This window comes from Lemur catta, chromosome 3 (genome assembly GCF_020740605.2).
Source record: "Lemur catta isolate mLemCat1 chromosome 3, mLemCat1.pri, whole genome shotgun sequence".
In the NCBI taxonomy this organism is placed as follows: domain Eukaryota; kingdom Metazoa; phylum Chordata; class Mammalia; order Primates; family Lemuridae; genus Lemur; species Lemur catta.
This window is the reverse complement of record NC_059130.1, coordinates 23,099,081-23,117,708: the sequence shown is the minus strand read 5'-3', so window position 1 is coordinate 23,117,708 and position 18,628 is coordinate 23,099,081. Positions and strand designations below refer to the sequence as shown.

Below are 18,628 nucleotides of genomic sequence, written 5' to 3'. Positions count from 1 at the left end.
AATGCTGGCCTTTTTCAGTGGACTAGTTCAGTGGTTCTCAATCCTCTGCACGTTAGAATCACCTGAGATTTGTTTATATACTTTATGGAAAAATTGAAACATTTATAAAGTAGGGGGAACAGTATAATGAACTCCATAAACTTCTCACCTAGTTTGAACAATGATAAATCATGAATGAATGTATATCATCTATACCCTAATCCACTGTCCTCTCATCAATTATTTTGAAGCAAATTCCAGCAGACATTCTATCAAATATTATTTTATCTGTAACATTTTAGAATGTATCTCTAAAGATGAGGTTTTTTTCTTTATTTTAATGTAATCACAGATAATTATTATCTGGGAAGCTTTTTAAAAATAGCTTCCCAAACTGGGCACAGTGGCTCATGCCGATAATCCCAGAGACTTGGGAGGTTGAGGCAGGAGGATTGATTGCTTAAGACCAGGAGTACAAGGCCAGCCTGGGAAGCATAGCAAGACCTCATTTCCAAGGGGCGGGGGGATTTAAGTTAAAAATTTAAAAATTAGGTTCCCAGATCCTAAATCTGAATCAGAATCTGAGGGTTTTTCTTAGGCATATGTAAAATTCCTGTAATTCTAATGTAGCCAGTCAGGCAAGAGTGCATTGCTCTGAGAATATGGAGACCAAGATTTTCGCTTAAGCCAATTCTTCTATAATGTGAAAGTCCCTTCAGTTCTCTTTCTCTTTCTGCATTTACTTTGGATTATGATGCTTCTAATGTCTCCTACTATCATTTTGAGGATATTGAGAGACAGTATGGAAGGTAAACCACCTCAACCCTCTTGAAAAGAAAGCCCAAATGAATAAGCTAGTCCTTTTTTTAACCCACATTATTTTATTTGATAATATTTTGACTTAATACTGTATAGTCTTATTTTTACTTATTTACCACAGTCACTTAATCCAGTCTAAAGCAGGGGTCAGCAAACTTTTTCTGTAAAAAGGCCAGATAGTAAATATTTTATACGTTGTGGATCACATAGTCTCTGTCACAGCTGCTCAGTTCTGCCAGTGTCTTGGGTAAGCAGCTGTAGATAATAGGTAAACAAATGAGTGTGGCAGTTTCCCAATAAAACTTAATAAAAGCATCTGGCTCACTGGCCTTAGTTTGCAAACTCCTGGTCTAAAGGATGGTAATGAAAACAAACTTAGTAAGGAGTTAATTTTTTTCAGAATCCTACAAACCTCATTTGATAATGGAACTACTTTTGTTAAAGGAAGCTGTGTTTTTGATCTCTTGCTCCTCGGGGCTCCATTCCTATTCCTGAAATAATTAGTATAACCTGGCATAGGAGAGCAAGTAAGATTTCTTAATTATTTCTCAAATTTTAGATAATTAGTGATGTGATTTTAAAATTTTTAATGTTCCTTTTTCTAATCTATTAGCTGAAATAGAGTTTATGAATTCCTTATGAATTTTGATATCTCTAACTTCCATTATAACTGACAATTGAAAGCTCTTCATATTTACCTATAAAAAATATGGCTAACTTAATTATTTTTTGTAGAACCATACTTTGTGTTCATATTTTTTTCTCTTAAAAGGGGCTCAGAAGTATATCATAAATGCCTGCCCAAGTTAAACTGGTAGTAGGAAGTAAGGATTTTTGTTTTGTTTTTTTAAAAGGGAGATCCTAAGGCTCTGAAAGGGTGAGTGATGTATACACACTCAGAAGTTAGGCTATGATTTAGACAGTGGTTGAGCATAAGCCATTTAACCATTTTTGGTCCTAGATAAGTTCTTTTTCTATAGTTTGTTCAAAATCGGTTTTAGTTGCAAATTTTAGGACTTACATCCTTAGCTGAAGCCTAGCACCCTTCTCTACTCTAGGAAGAGGAGTGACCTTTTAAGATTTCTTGGGTCACAGTTTATTCTAGGGATGACCTACTCCTTCTTACAGCTCCCTGGGGACAAAGAGTTTGTATCATGGCAGCAGGATTTGGAGGACTCCGTAAAGCCCACACAGCAGGCCCGGCCCACTGTTATCCGCTGGTCTGAAGGAGGCAAGGAGGTCTTCATCTCTGGGTCCTTCAACAATTGGAGCACCAAGATTCCACTGATTAAGAGGTGAAGACAAGTGTCTTGGTTGAGTCTAGGGTCTAGGAATAGAGACTCAGCTACTCAGCTGGACTGCTTTTGTCTACCTGTCAGGGAATCATTCTAGAACATGCCCTTTTCTGTGACCATTTACTATCTGTGGAATTTTTTTTTTTTTAACCTCATAGGGAGTCAGAGATGTTTTACCACTTTTGATAGAATTATCATTGCCTCAGAGGGACTTATAAATTTATAACAGTTTTGTGGATACATTCTTTGGGACTGTGTTACACAAGTCCTTTCTATGCTTGTGGGAAGTCTTTTGTAACTGGCTGAGTCTTGTTTCTCTGACTTCACTAAAGCGAAATACATTGTGAAGTTCTTGATAGTAATGTGATTTGTTGCCTGCAAAGCAATAGTGAATTATTTAACTGGTTGTCAGAATGACCCTTAGTATGGTAGGGCATTTTCCAGAAAAGTTTCACCAAAATAGGGAAGGAATACCTTGAGGCACTTCTGTATCCTGAACCTACCCGTTACCTTATTTATACTTGTGATGAGGAACCTACTGTACTGAAGCAAAAATAGTTGTACTAAGGTGAACCATTTGGGAGGATTAATGTCTTTATTATTCTTTTCCAGATATTGATTAAGAACTAAGGTTGTTAGGAGGGGCCGGTAAATGCATGTGCGGTGTGATTTAGAAAAGGAGATTGGGTTTATAAGTTATTTTTCACGCCACGGGATACAGTGGCTTAGGAATATGGGAGATCATTGGTATGATACTGTGATTGCCACTTGGTTTTTACATTCTGTCTTCTAAAAGGATTTGTTTGGCCTGTTTGCCTTTCTGTTTTCTTCTGTAGCCATAATGACTTTGTTGCCATCCTGGACCTCCCTGAGGGAGAGCACCAATACAAATTCTTTGTGGATGGACAGTGGGTCCATGATCCATCGGAGGTAAGGCCTTGATCTCCAAGGGTAAATATTGACGTAGTCCCATTTTAGCTGTCATTGCTGTCAGGATTGATGGGCAGCAGCTCCGCTACCCTGGAGGATTTCCCTCTAGATAAAACATGGAAGGGCTGAGTATGATCATGTTTAACTTTTAGTAAAAGAGGAAGGTTGGATGGAAGAAATGGATTTGAAAAGGGGATTCAATAATTTTTTATGTTGACTGTTGCAGCCTGTGGTTACCAGTCAGCTCGGCACGATTAACAATTTGATCCATGTCAAGAAATCTGATTTTGAGGTGTTTGATGCTTTAAAGCTAGATTCTATGGAAAGCTCAGAAACATCTTGTCGAGGTAATTTTGTAGTATTTGCTCTTTCATGCTATGTCTGTCTTGAATGCATGTTCCTTCCCAAAAGTTATTTTTTATTTTGTTTTGTTTTTCCATTTCTCCTCAGGAATCTTTGAATCCTGCACATACCTTTCTCCTGCAAACATTGAGGTCTCCTTCTTTGTGGCAAAAAAGTCTCAGTCTAACATATTTTATTTCAAACTTTTAAACCAGGATCTACAGTAAGACATTTGTTTGCATTGCAACCCAACACACACACATACACAAACTGTAACACAAGTCTCATGGTACAATATTTGCCTTTATTACAGGTGATGGACTCTATTTTCTATTTTATCTTTTATAACCCACTAATAGCCTACAGCCTATAGTTTGAAGAGCTGTTTCTAATAATTCACGTTTTCCATTGACTTTTGGTAGCATCACCCATCAGAAGGTAGATCTGCATGGTTTTATATTATTAACCTGCCTCAGCATAATCTTGCCAGTTAGAGAGCTCAGTTGGCAGTTTTACAGTTTTATGAGGCCCTATAAATGTGAAGAAAAAGAGGTTTTAAAAAATACCACAGTTCTTTTGTATGTAATTGAAATTTTGTTTTTGGTTAAAAAAAATTTCCCTGGTAGGGGAAAAGACTTGTATACTTTTATTTCTTCTAATATTGTGTTATCCAAGGCCTTCATCTCTTCATTTACTAACCACATTCATAGTTATCATTCTGTTACTTTACAATAAGAGCTATGACTGTCTAAAAAGCTGTGCACCGTATTCCCAATGAGCACATTTCTCTCTTGTGAGTTCAGAGCCTGCCTCTGCTACTGACTAGTTTTGTCATCATGGGTTAAGTCTCACAACCTTTTTGGTTCTGAGTTTCTTCACAGTAAAATTGGGAGCTTAGACTCCCGGTGTTTCTCAGCAGAGGAGGCACGGTACCTTAAGTGGAGCATATTCAAATTTCAGGGCAGAAGGGTAGCCTAATGCAGTTTCTAATAATTATCTGTAGAGGAAAAATTTGAAAACATTGTTGTCATTATCTAAGCTCAGAAAGTTAAGCTGAACACTATTCTAAACTGGTAGAGCAATGATTTTTAAAGAGTTTAAAAATACTAAATTATGAGGCCATCTGACTAAATTTTTGTATGATCTGATTTGTGGCAAAGCAACCAATGAATAATAGGCATGTAATCATAATTATATAGAGAGAGGACTAGCATACTTCTGATATTTCTCTCTTTCCTCTTTCACCCAATTTCCTGATTGACTGAGGTAAGACTTATTAATACATTTTTTATTAGGAATCTGCAGATAATGGGTTTTAATCTGCCCTCATCTACCACCTAGCCATGTGTGTGACTTCAGGCGAATCACTTAACAAATTTGTATTTTTTTTCCTGATCAACAGGAAATAAAAGCTGTTCTATGTACTTCCTAAGGGTGCTTTGTGGATCACATGACAAAATAACTGACAGTACTTTGAAAAGTTTCAAATTTTAAGATATTATTTAATATCACCATATTATTGCTACTTTTTCTTCCTTTTGCCTCAAAATAAAATTTTTTATTTTAGTTGACATAATTGTACATATTGCTATAGTGTAATGTTTCAATACATGTATACATTGTATAATGGTCAAATCAGGGTAATTAGCATATCTATCACCTGAAACATTATTTCTTTGTGGTGAGAACATTCAAAATCTTCCCTTGGCCAGGTGCAGTGGCTCACGCCTGTAATTCTAGCACTCTGGGAGGCCAAGGCGGGTGGATCACTCGTGGTCAGGAGTTCGATACCAGCCTGAGCAAGAGCAAGACCCCGTCTCTACTAAAAATAGAAAGAAATTAGCGGGCCAACTAAAAATATATAGAAAAAATTAGCTGGGCATGGTGGCGCATGCCTGTAGTCCCAGCTACTCGGGAGGCTGAGGCAGGAGGATCACTTGAGCCCAGGAGTTTGAGGTTGCTGTGAGCTTGGCTGACGCCATGGCACTCTAGCCTGGGCAACAGAGTGAGACTCTGTCTCAAAAAAAAAAAAAATCTTCCCTTCTAGCTATTTTGAAATATACAATGCATTTTTGTTATGTTCATTCACCCTACTATGCAATAGAACATCAAAATTTAGTTATAATGAACTGGTTACTATTATAAAATCTTTTTCACTGGAAACTATAAAAACATTATTAAAATTTTTTAAATTAAATATCATAATATAGTTCTCTTCATTTTTGTGTATTTTCTTCTATTCTTGTCTGAATACTTTTTTGCCTTTTCTGAGAGATAATTGACATACCATTTGTATAATTCTGTAATTTTAGTATGTTCACGGAATTCTGCAACCATCACCACTGTCTAATTCTAGAGCATTTTTATCACCCCAAAAAGAAGCCCTGTACTGATTAACAGTCACTTTTCTATTCCCTCCTTCCCTCCACCCCTGGCAACCATAAATCGACTTTCTTTCTTTATGGATTTTCCTGTTCTGGACATTTCATATAAATGGAATCATACAGTATGTGGTGCTACATGTCTGGTTTCTTTCACTTTGCGTAATATTTTCAGGGTTTATCCATGTTGTAACAAGTATCAGAACTTTGCTCCTTTTTATGGCTGAGTAAAATTCCATTGTTAAACCATTTTGTTTATCAGTTCATTAGCTGATAGACAATTGGATTGTTTCCATTTTTTGGCTATTATAAATAATGCTCTTATGAACATTTGTGTATAAGTTTTTTGTGGACATATGTTTTCATTTCTTGAGTATATACCCAGAGTGTAATTGCTGGGTCATATGGTACCTTTCTGTTTAACTTTTTGAGGACCTGCCAAATCCTTTTCCAAAGTAGCTGTGCTATTTTACATTCACACGAGCAATGGGAACAATATGAAGATTCTAATTTCTCCACATCTTTGCCAACATTTGTTATTGTCTGTCTTTTTGATTGTTGTCATCCTAGTGAGTATGAAGTGGTATCTTATTGTGGTTTTGATTTGCATTCCCTAACGACTACTGTGTACATCTTATATTACTGCAATCATTGTAGTATCAGTAGTCTTAGTGTTTATAACCTTGTTGTCTGTTGCTTCCTGGAAAAAAGAAGTCTAATCTTTTCACATTGAAAGTTTATAAGGCATCTTCAGATCCATTATCTCATTTGATTTCCTCAAAAACATTGTGAAATAGAGCAAAGATTATTATTTTTATTTTATGAGGAAACTGACCACAGTGAAGGGATTGGTCGAGGGTCATACAGCTGATAAATGGAGCAGCTCTTCCCTGAGCCTAGGTCTTTGACTTCTTATCTCTTCTTCCGGCCTCAAATCATGTTGCCGTGTTGAGGAACTTCATGGATTATGGCCAGCATGACTCAGCCTTTTCCTTTGGCTGCCTTTCAGCTGTAAACCCAACAGGTCACATTTATGATCAATGACTTTTACCATATTTATTACAATATTAGCTGCCATATATTGATAGCTTTTTCCATGCATTCTTATTCATTCTCCAGCTTTTCCTCATATTTGCATAAATATTTTCCAGACCTTTCCAGCTCACCTCCAGGGCCTTATGGTCAAGAAATGTATGTGTTTCGATCTGAGGAGAGATTCAAATCCCCACCCATCCTTCCTCCTCACCTACTCCAAGTTATTCTTAACAAGGACACTAATATTTCTGTGAGTATCCTGAGTATTACTGGGGCATCTGGGGGTCTCTAGAATTTGGGCCAAAATTCAGTAATCGTAGAGGTTGGGATTATTAGAAAGTTGTGTTGAGATTACAAATCATATACATATCAATAGGATTACAGATTACTTTTTCTAGGGCTGAGTTGTGGCTTCTTCAGGTACTGGTATCAAAATTCATAGTTGTCTCCTGATCCTAATAAAACCAAGATCAGAGCTATGGATTGCCAGAACAAATTTCTGGAGTTCTATTCCAACACAACATAAGGACTACTTACCATTTAGGGATATAGGAAAGAATTATAAAATTTCTTGGCATATAATTTACATCTCTATTCAATCTACTTGATTCCCACTAAGATTATTTTTACCTCTTAACACAAATCTTGTATTGTGGGCAGGATTTTTGTTTTGGCTCTGTTAAGGAAGATTAGTAGATGTTGAGGCTTAGAATTTTTGCCCTGTACTGAGAATTTTTCTGATTTTCTGTAATGGTATTGTATTATTGATATATACTGGAATGGGTGAATTATTTAAAAAAGATAGGTCTGGCTTAGAGTTTCTCAGCAGTCCCAAAGAGCTCTGAGAAGGAATAAGCTGTTTGGTTTATCTGTGCATTAATTCCACTTGGTGATTTTTTTTCTCTCTTAGTGTGACCCAGCCTTACTCCCTGAGCCCAACCATGTTATGCTGAACCATCTGTATGCGTTGTCCATTAAGGTAAGTGGTGGTTCTGGCTCTTGACAGAGAGGGCCAGAGTAACGCATGTTCTCCAGTGATTACTTGCTCTGCTATTGTATTGAAGCTGAAGCTGGTAGTAATGGTCAAATTATAGAAGAACCTCCTTATTTTAACTACTGGGTCATTTTGTTTGTTTTTAAGTCTCACTCTCTGTATCTGTGTTCTGGCTAGCTGAATTTCCCTGAGATTGAATGGATTTTTTTGTTTCCCAGTTTCATTTTAGGGGGGCTAAAACCTTTATACCGCCTACTTAAGTTTGAGCTCAGAGCAATAGGATTTCATCTGTAGAAAAAGCATGTTTAGCTTCCCGTTCAAAGAATGCTTGAACGTGGTATCAAGGCTTCCACTTTTTTAAAGGTGGAATTTTTTAAAGGTGCTTCATTCGTATATATCCAATTGTTTGCATCTCTCCTGTGTACCAGGTAAAGGAGAATGTGACCAGATTTGCCCTGTCCCTTCAACTCTAGAGTCCTCCTTGGTTTCTCTGCTGCTTTAGACTCTGGATTGAAAATATCCATTCTGTTCTGTCTTGTTGTGTCTTTGTGGTTTGGCTATTGGAATAAAGTTATGTAGCTCTGTGGTTATCCAGCTGGGCTGATCAGCATCAGAACCACCTGGAGAGGTTTATGAAAATGTAGATTCAGAGGCTCTATCAGAGATTCTGAATAAATGCGTCTAGGATGGGCCCCAGTAATTTTTTTAAAGCTGCTTGTATTTCTTGGATGTGCAGCTAGATTAGGGAAAGACTTTAACAAATTATGTGGTAATATATAAAAGTTTTCAAGTATATTATTGAATTTAATTTTTATAATAACCTTGTGAGGTAAGTATTATTTTTAACTCCTGTTTTATAGATAAAGAAACTAAGGCTCAGAGAAGGTCAAATTGCCAGTAAGTACCAGAGACAGGACTGAAGTCCAGTCCTTCTACACTAACTCCATGTTCTTTCCTATATATCATTGCGCCAGGTCTTTCCAAGTAGATCTTTCTCTCACCTGCTCCTCATTTCTACAAAACTTGCCCTGGAGGCGAATTTTTTTTACCTGCCTTGCTTCTGTCATATTTAGGTTTTGTGCCAGCATACTCTGGTCACAGAATGTTAGCCTGATTAGCATTTGTTGTGAGTAATACAGTCCAGGGGAAGGTAGGAAGATGCTCTGGTTTCTAGATTGGATTTGCTTGGGTTCTTGGGGATCTCGTTGAATTTTGCCTCTAGTAACTGCTCCTTGGCTGTCAGCTGATACCCATAGTTCTGCCATCTCTTGTGATACATCCATGGTCTGTAACACACCCTGGGAAATGGTATCTCTTACTCTCACTCTCTTCTTACTGGTTCTGACCCAGGTGAAGGTCTTGATTATTGTGGCTCAGCTTGGCTTTGACCGATTCCTGGTTCTCTCAGGTTGGGTAGGCTGTTTGGAGTTGATCCATTGGATTGAGTGTCTTCCTAAAGAGGATTTAGGGGTTCACTTTGTTCAAGGATACAGGGGGATTCCCAGGTTCCCTCTAGATCAAAGAGGACTTTTTGATTTTACCCTTGGTATTTACTGGAAATTAGACCTGCTTCGGGGCTTAGAAATGTTTTTTCAGAAGGATCATTTCTTTTTCTTCTCATTGCTTTTAAGACTTTCTTCTAGAAATGGATGCCAAGATGTCTTTTTTTTTTCCTTTGCTAGTTTTAAACCCAATATTAGAATTTAAAGTGGGGAAGGGAGTAAAGTAAGAGATTAGTATTTCTTCAGCACCTTTTATGTGTCAGATACTGTGCCAGATATTCTTATGTAATTATCACAACTACCTTAATGGTAGGTATTATCCTTTGTAATGATGAGAAAAAAAAGAATTAGATTAAGTAGATTACTATTACCCTAGGCCATGAGTAGAATAACAATAGGAGTCAGGATTGGAACTGAAGCTAATTTGACGCCAAAACCAACCTCTTTCTATCATATCAAACTATGTCTGTTAAAAGTGAGTAACTGTGGAGGACTGGTGGCTGAGAAGAGCTGCCTACTGTCTGGACTAATGAATTAGCTGTATGTGTTTCTTTGCCTTGCAGGACAGTGTGATGGTCCTTAGTGCAACCCATCGCTACAAGAAGAAGTATGTCACTACTCTGTTGTACAAGCCCATCTGAAGGAATCCCTTCTTCCTCCAAGGATTCAGGAGAAGCATCTCCCTTGCCTTTCTGGACTGAACCAGTCTCATCTGAGACTGGACGGCTGATTTGCTTTGAGGCTGATAATGTGTATTTCAGAGCCTCCGCGTAGGATGCTCTGCTTTTGCATTTGATTGCAGATGAGAGCTTTATGAGTTCATGGAATTTATTTTAAGAAAAAAAAAATATATATATATGAGAGGAAGGTAAATGGAAGCTTCCTAGCCCCAGCTAGACGTATTCTGTCTGCCTGTGGCTATTCACCAAGACCTGTTTAGGGGAGCTGTAGGAATAACTACACAGGAAGTTTTTTTTCCTAAAATGAAAGAACAGCAAACTCTTAGGATCCTTTTGGGCAGAGATTCTGTCACTGCTACCTTGGCTTTCCAAGGGATGGACTTGTGTTAGACTGCTGCCCTACTTACAGCTGCCTCATTGCAAGGGCAGCTTTTCTTGCATGGGTTCTCTGTATTCCCAGAGTATGTAGCACAATCTGTATTTTTTGTATGATACCGGATGCCCAACAAGATCCCTTTTTCCTCTCATTTCACATTCTTCCTTTAATAGCCTCCTTCAGATCACATACCTGACCCCTCCCTAACACAAAACTAATTGGGTAAGTGACCCCTTTGAGAAGTTATATGAGACCTGACTCACCTCAGAGACTAGAGCTGCCAGAAAGTCTCCTGTTTAGCTCAGTGCAGGTCTAGGCCACTTTGTTACTGCTTATTTTAACTTCTGCTAAAGAAAATATGTCTCAGCATTATAAAAAAGGCAGAATGCAGAAAATCTACTTTTTTGTTTCAGTTTGGTCCCAAGGCTTAGGCTGTATTGGCACATTCCCGTAGGTTTTCCCACTTGGCCTGGCCCTGCTTCCATCCTTTTTCTCTCAGAGAAGGACAGCTCTGAAGGTAAGAATGGAACCAGGGACAACTTTCATGTCTTTCATCCTTGAAAGATTTTTATGTGCCTGCATTTTTCTTTAATTAAAAAAACATGCCTTTCCATTGGTCTTAAGAGACTGCATTGGAGAACTTCAGGCTCTTGATAAATGATTCTGAAGATCTTCTTCTCTAGCCTAGCCCTCTACAATCTTACACTAATATGGCCAACCCTATGGGCATCATTACACTAAACACCGTCCTAGATACAATTTCATTCAACTCATTTGATGCACTACAGGGTTCCCTTAATTTAAAGATTTATTAAGCCAAGAAGCAAGAAAGTGTTCCTGGTTTTCCCAACCATGAAAATATCACTCTTTGTACTAAGTATTAACAAAATCATTTTGTTCTTCTGCCTCTTCTTTTAAAAATATTTGATGATGAAGTGGGGTCACTAATTTCAATTTTAGACTGAAAAGTAGCCATTCAATCCACTTTTGGGGTTCAGAGATAAAACTTTTTTTCCAAGTATCTGTGGCTCTTCCATTTTACAGATACCAAGTCAAAAAATTCAACACTGAAGGAGGCCAAACTGTTGATGATTGAGAAACTCCTTGACTGCTAAGATAAATCCCACCACACTGAAAGGGCACCCACAGATCAGTTTAGCTACCTCCTGTCTTTTCCATGCAAGGCTGGCAACACAGTTGTCTTTGGGCACGTAGAATTCTTGGATGCCAGGTATGAGGCAGTAAGGTGTGGGTTCATCGTTTTGCTGGGATGCAAATTATTGAAAGCTTTGGTGGTTAATTGCTGAGAGGAAATACTTCTTTAGCCATCCAAGGCCGTCTTCTGCAGCAAAAGGTGTTTGTGGAGAACCTTTTATGGTCCCAACTACTTTTTAAATGACGTGCCATTTAAAAAATCCAAGCCAGATCTTATTATAACCAAGTCTCAGGATTTACATCGTCTTCAGTTATAGTAGAATTTTATGTTTATCCAAAACCCATTAAATAAGTGGGCCACTTAGGAGGATTCAAAATCTTGGTTACCTGGAGAATTTTGTTGTACTCATATTTTTTGTCAGAAGTATTGAAATGTAATTATGTGTTCATATATTAAAATTTTTACTCCACACAGGTGTATCAGTAGAGTGGGGCAGGAAAAGAGATCTCTTCAGTTTCCCTCAGGCCAGAGGCTTCTGTGAATTGGGTCTGGTTCCAATGCCAGTAGGTTTTGGTGCTGGTGACCTTCAGATCTTTCCAATCTGGAAATGTGCAAAGAGTGTCAGTTTCCCAAGTTCTGAGGTCATCTCTCAGCCAGATGTGAAACGGGAGCCCACCAGCTGGTATAGAACAGGATGGTTAAGAAGAACTGGGTGATGACTCATTCAGCGCTGTCCTTTTTCTGTCCTGCTCACACACCTGTGGCTCTGAGAAGCCCTATCTCGGTCTGTCCTCAAGAGAGCACTGTTCTGGAGGAGAGAGAAGGAAGGTAGCCCAAAGTACAGTTCACGCATCCTTTTGCTTAGTTAAAGGGATAGTTTATTTTATGCAGAAGAGAGTTTGGCAGATTTTGAAAATGACTAAAGGCAAAAAAAATTTTTTTAGCTTTTTTTTTTTTTTTTTTTTTTTTTGCCTATCAGAATTTCAGGGTCAAAGTTGGGAGAATAAGAAAATAAGTCTTCAGGAGGGCTGACCCTTAAAGAACTGCAACATGTTTTGGGGCGTTGTAGGGAAAAGAAAGAAGAGCAACTGAGTTGAGGAGTGATATTAGGAAGATAAAGGCTTAAGTATTATAACTCAGAACTGAAAAATATGCTTTTTTTAAAAAACATGAAATCACACATAATGTGGTGGTGTTCTTGGGTCTCATTGTACAAAACTTAGCAGCATGTAAACCATCTTCTCTTTGCCTTTTCTTATTCCTGTTCTCTACCCTTTCCTCTGTATTCCGGTTTAACTTCATTTGTCAGGTAGACTTTGCCAGAGTCTCGAGTCACACATTATCTAAAACACAGGTTAGTTGTCTTGCTGGTATGGAGAACGTCCACCCATGATTATTAGCTTGCTCTAAGCCTAGAGTTGACTGGGATTTAACCACTGTGGGCAACCCCCCTTAGCCTCAGTGGTATTTTAGGCATACTTTTAAACATATGCTTATATGGTAGCGAATCCAAGAGAAGTTTCTGAGGATCCTGCAGACCCAGCCCCACTCATTTTCCTTCAGTTATTTCTAGTCTTTTGTAGATTTAATGGATCTGAGATAAACCTTTAAAAAGTGTCAATACTCCATGTATGCTGCTAAAATGAAGTTAAATTTAGAAAGAAGTGATACCTCCAGACTGGGTTTATATTAATCTGAGATATAAGTGAAGGAGACATAATAATGATAGAATTCCCTGCTTTTGACTGGGGAAATAGGGCTTTTAAATTTTTGACCTCAACTAAAAATGATATGCAATAGTCTATGTTTGTATGTGTTTGAAATACATTCTATTCTCAGAGATTTCTACATCCTCACATTCTAGTAATTTGGGCATGGGCTTAACAGCAGATATACAGTTCATTCCTGCATTATTCTGATTCATCCTTAAAGCCAAGTTCTTGCTGTCTTCTACCAGGGGCTGCTGGCTCCAGTTACCCATGGAATGGAGGACCTGGGAAGGGATAGTGGTTAGGGTTTTCAAAATTCTGTGGATCTAAGCATTTGTTTCTTCTCAAGTGCCAATCACAATTGAAGATTAAAGGACTGTGATTTCTGTAATGAACCCAACTTTTGGAGTAAAAAGCTAAATCTTCTTTTAAGTCATAGAAAGAAGGAAGAAAAGATAGAGAAACTCAAGTCTTGTTACTTGTAGACTCCAATTCTTAGCAAAGGAATCCCTCTAGGATTCTAATTTGGGCTTTGTCTTGATTTGCTTTTCTCAGTTGTGCTTTGAAGTGAATAAGCTTCATTAAAAATTAATTTTTTTATTAGTTCCAACACCAGTTGTTGTTCACTTGAATGAATTGTGTGTAGCACAGTACTTTTGCAGTAAGATTGGTGTGAAATACTAAACACTCTGGATTTTGTAGGTTTCAGGTTAAATGGTCAATTATAACTACATTAAGTAACATACTAGGTATTGACTATCTTAGTTCTTTGTATTTCCCTCTACAGAACATTTACCCTACCCAGCTTGTGGTTTTAGGACAGCCAAAGCTCACTGTTGTTTAGTCCTATCTCTACACTGGGTCCCATATATGATACTTGTTTGAATTTTGGTTAATTGGAGGCTGTTGGTTGGTATTACACTGAAGCATTTTGAGTAAGTGCAACTCTGTATCTGTCAGAAAGGGGGGATAAGACAATAATTTGAAAGGAATTAAATATGTGAGAGTCTTTTAAATGGTGCTTTTTGTAACCTTTAATGCTGAGGTACAGAGCTGCTTTTCAGTGTTTCACAAAGGAGTGACATACAAGTATGAGTTTTAAAACTTTTCTCCAAATGTAATTTGTCACCGGACTCTGATATGCCTGAAAGTTACATGATGTAACACATACAAAAATGTGAGTTTTTCCATAAAACTCTTTAATAAAAGTATTATACAGCAATAATATTTGAGTTTATTGATTACTGATTATATTATCAATATCTACCTGCCTTGGTAGTATCAGGACCTAAAGAATGTAAATTGCCAGACAGGCACATTTGAATAAAGTCATAGGTGTAGGAGGGGACAAAAGTGATGTCCCTCCATCTGTCACTTTTCCTGTTTCAGGCTATGCCAACGTTAATTACAGGAATACAAACTCAGTCAATGATTTGATTTTCAGCATTTTCTCTGAACCTGCTGTACATTTAGCTATTATCCTGTGCTGGGTTAGCTGAGATCCTAGACCCAGTGATTTTCATCCCTGGCTGCACATTCATATCACCTGTGGAGATTCTGTAAACATATTGATGCCTCGTCTACCTCTACCCCAATTAAATAGAAATCTATGGTATGAGGTCCAGGCATCTTTACTTTTTCAGTTCCCCAGATGATTCCACTATAAATCTAGGATTGAGGACCACTATCCTGGACCCTTCCTATCTCTGTTTGTCAGATTATATACTTAATTATATGTGAAAACAGATTTATATACTTCATTCTGACAGCAAATCACTTACCTTCAATGGCCTTCTTCGGGGCCATAATTGTAATATAATAATTTTTGTTTTCCATCCCTTTATTTCACAGCTTTATTTCATCCCATTATTTACATAGCTGGCCTCTGGACTTTCTTTTCCTAAAACAACCAAGCTCTCCTATATTTGCTGCTCTAAAGATTCAACTGAGTTGAACTTTCTTAAGGGAGAGAAGAGAATGACAGCATGGAAGTGACCAGAGTGTGAGAAGAATAGGGGAGTTAGTGAGGGGGTGGAAATGTAAGACAGAAGGATGTGTAAGGAAGACCTGTGGCAGTTGAAATAAATCAGAACAGTTAACGTTAAACCTCAACAGCACAGCCAAAGACTGCCTACAGACTAGAGGTGGACAGTGGTGGATATGGTATGGACTCAGCCTCTGGAAGAATGGTCTCCTAAACATCAGTACCCTGGTCACTGAGACAACAAAATGGCACCAGCATTTCTCCTGGGCCCAAACTTGCATTGGCATGTGTTTTCTAAAGCATTTCTTACTGACCCGCCCAATTGGTTTGGGGTCTTTTGTTATATCCCTTCCAACCTTCCCTTCTCCCCTGTATCAACAGTTATGTATGACACAGGTGGTTCAGGAACATCGTAAGTGGCTTCCTCTCCCTACCCCTCTGTCCTCTCTTCATCCAGCATCACATGCAGGCCTGGAGCACTACCTTCCTTTCCCTAACTCATCCGCTGGCTCCAGCACTTGAATTGGCTAAAGATGAACAGCTCCATGTTCTACTAGTTAGCATTCTTCAGGCACTCAGTTGTGTTCTGAAGGAGACTCCTGTCTTGAGAGTTTTCCCTTTTCATTGACTTCCTAGGTAGGAGGGCAAGTTCTTTGTCAGAGGTTAGAAGGTTTAAGGTCCACATGATGTGTGATATTTTAAAACCAAAGTAGGTTTTCACAGACTTCTCAACTACTCCTGAGCTAATTTCCCCTCACTGCATCTTCCAAGGCCCTCTTGCTAGTGACAGCTTACGATGAGAACATGAGGTAAGGATATTGAGCACCTGAAACACTCGTGGAGATTACTGCAGACCTGTATACTTCTGACTCTAGACCAAATGATACTCAAAACCATGATCTACAGCTCTAACCTCTTGTTTTTCAGGATCTTTGTTATAGATTATGATAGTTCTGGGTCACAGTTACAAGATGGGTGTTGGGATTGGGTAGTGGAATGGGTGTTGGACTCAGAAAATATTAATATTTCTGGGGGTCAGGACACAGGCTGAGAATATTTTGAATGTTTGGAAACATTTGTACCAACCTGAAGATGGTGTTTCTTTTTCTCCCCAATTAGCAGAGCCGTATTCCATATGTTATCTGGGAGAGTGATCTAGGGTTAGAATATCTTGGGATGAAGTAAAGGAATTTGACAGTCCAGAATTCTACCAGATCAAGAGCCAGTCTGAGCTCAGAGAGCATTGTGAGGAATAGCGTCTTAGTTTTAGATACAGCAGAGAATTTTGGCAGCAAGCAAGACTAGATGAACTAAAGTTCAGGAGAAAAGGTAGAATTATCCAAGATGAACTGAGATTACTAGCCGTTTTACCTCCTTGGGCCACTTGCTGATCCTGGGCATGGGCTGAGAATTGACCTTTGCCCAGACAGAGTATCTCTGGTGGGGTAAAGTGAAACCAACAAAGCTCTTAGTGGTGTGTGGTGTTGGAGGGATGAATTGGAAAGTTGAGGACCTTCAGATGTGCAGTGAGTTTTCCCCAAAGGACACTTGCTGAGGTCTGGACTGCATGGGACACTTAACAGCTGCCACAAAAGCTTATAAAAAGCACAGTGAAATCTCCCAAAGACTTACGGTGCTGAGGTGATAAACACTAACTAGAGCAAGGGGACTTGACTGAAACACATGGTCCCAAAGCATTTGCCAAGTATTGGAGTGATGTGGGGTAGTATAACTAAAAGGCTATGCTAAGAATTCTTGAAGGGCCAAATGGTTTCCAAGTAACTGCATACCAGAACAAAACTCAAGAATACCTCTAGGAATAGAAAGATGTCCAATACTCAACAAGGTAAACAGTCATATTGTTTGACATCCAATCAAAAATTACCAGGAGATTTCTACTTCTGGCCATGACAGAGTAACAGGGACTAGATTTACCTTCCCACTTAAAACAACTAACAATACAGAAAAAAATATATGAAAACAGTGGTTTTCAGACATTGTCTTATTCTGTTTTGTGCTGCTATAACAGAATACCCAATACTGGATAATTTGTAAAGAACAGATTTCTTTCAGTTCTGGAGGCTGGGAAGTCCAAGATTGAGGGCCAGCATCTGGCAAGGGCATTTGTGCCACATCATCCTATGATGGAAGGCAGAAAGGCAAAAGAGGGGAAGAGAAAGAAAAGGGGGCCAGACTTGTCTTTTTATAAGGAACCTACTTCCATGATAACAAACCTCCATTTACAAGCGCAGAGCCCTCATGGCCTAATTACTTCTAAAAGTCCCACCTCTTAATACTGTTACATTGGGGATTAAGTTTCCAACACATGTTTTTTGGGGGATACATTCAAGCCAGAGTAGACATTAAATACCAAGCCATGAAGGACAATGATCCCTGAAACATGGGAAACCGATGAGGTGAGCCCTTTCATTGCCCCAGCTTACCACCCTGAGAGTGCTTCTTAGTTATAACTGGAAAACTTGAGTCTCCAGCCTGGTAAACTGTTGGCTAAGTTGAGAACATGGAGTACAGAACTCAGAAGGGTTTTTCTTCAGTAGTGGGGAACAATTAGCTCAAGATGAAAAGCTGTGGTAGAAAGAATAATGGCCTTCCAAAGATGTCTATGTACTAATTCCCAGAATCTATGATCATGTTAGGTTATGTGCCAAAGAGGAACTAAGATTATAGATGGAATTAAGTTTGCTAATCAGCTACCCTTGAGATGGAGAGATTATCCTGGATTAGTTAGTTGGGCCCAATATAATAAGTGGAAGAGGGAGATCAGAGTCACAGGACATGAAAAGAGCTTGGCCTGCTGTTGCTGGCTTTGAAGATGAAAAAAGACCATGAATCAAGGAGGTAGAAAAGGCAAGGAAATGGATTCTGTCCTAGAGCCACCAAAAAGAAACACAGATGGCTTTATTTTAGCCCAGGAAAATCTATTTTGGACTTGTGAACTACAGAAATCTACGATAATAAAGTTGTATTATTTTAAGTCACTAAGCCTGTTGTAATTTGTCACAGCAGCAATCGGAAATTAATACAACACTGCTATGATCTGATCTTAAATGCAAGAACCATAGGATCAAATTTTTTCCAAGTGACTTAAGTATATCCTAGAACAAAGCTCAAGAATATTTATAAGAAGCAAAAATACTCAGCACCAAGTAACAAAATTCACCATATCTAACATCCATTAAAAAAAATGAGGCATTCAAAGAAATAGGAAAATGAAAACATAATGAGAAAAAAAAATCAATTGAGTTGACTCAGAACTGACACAGAGGATAGAAATGGAAGACAGTGTACATTGAAACAATTATTGTAATTTTAATCTGTATGTTCAAAAAGCTGGAGGAAAGATTGAACATGCTAAGTAGACGTGTAATATGTATCTATAGATATACCTATATAAAAGTATCTATGTCTCTATAGATATATAGATA

General features: G+C 38.3%; 1 protein-coding gene across 5 annotated transcripts in view; it reads left to right on the top strand.

Annotated features, from left to right (window-relative positions):
- The window catches only part of PRKAB2 (protein kinase AMP-activated non-catalytic subunit beta 2), a 45,510-nt gene that overhangs the window by 2,406 nt on the left and 24,476 nt on the right, over positions 1–18,628 (top strand). The window contains exons 3-9 of one of the 5 annotated variants that reach the window (XM_045544831.1): positions 1,927–2,093; positions 2,930–3,023; positions 3,250–3,370; positions 6,898–7,031; positions 7,692–7,760; positions 8,636–8,672; positions 9,841–14,423. In XM_045544831.1, coding sequence (XP_045400787.1) covers positions 1,927–2,093; positions 2,930–3,023; positions 3,250–3,370; positions 6,898–7,031; positions 7,692–7,760; positions 8,636–8,672; positions 9,841–9,860 — 642 coding nt within the window. In that variant the 3' untranslated portion in view covers positions 9,861–14,423. Of the gene's footprint in view, positions 1–1,926; positions 2,094–2,929; positions 3,024–3,249; positions 3,371–3,473; positions 3,664–6,897; positions 7,032–7,691; positions 7,761–8,635; positions 8,673–9,840; positions 14,424–18,628 lie in introns of those variants that run through there. The other 4 variants (XM_045544830.1, XM_045544832.1, XM_045544834.1 and 1 more) reach the window with 4 other exon arrangements.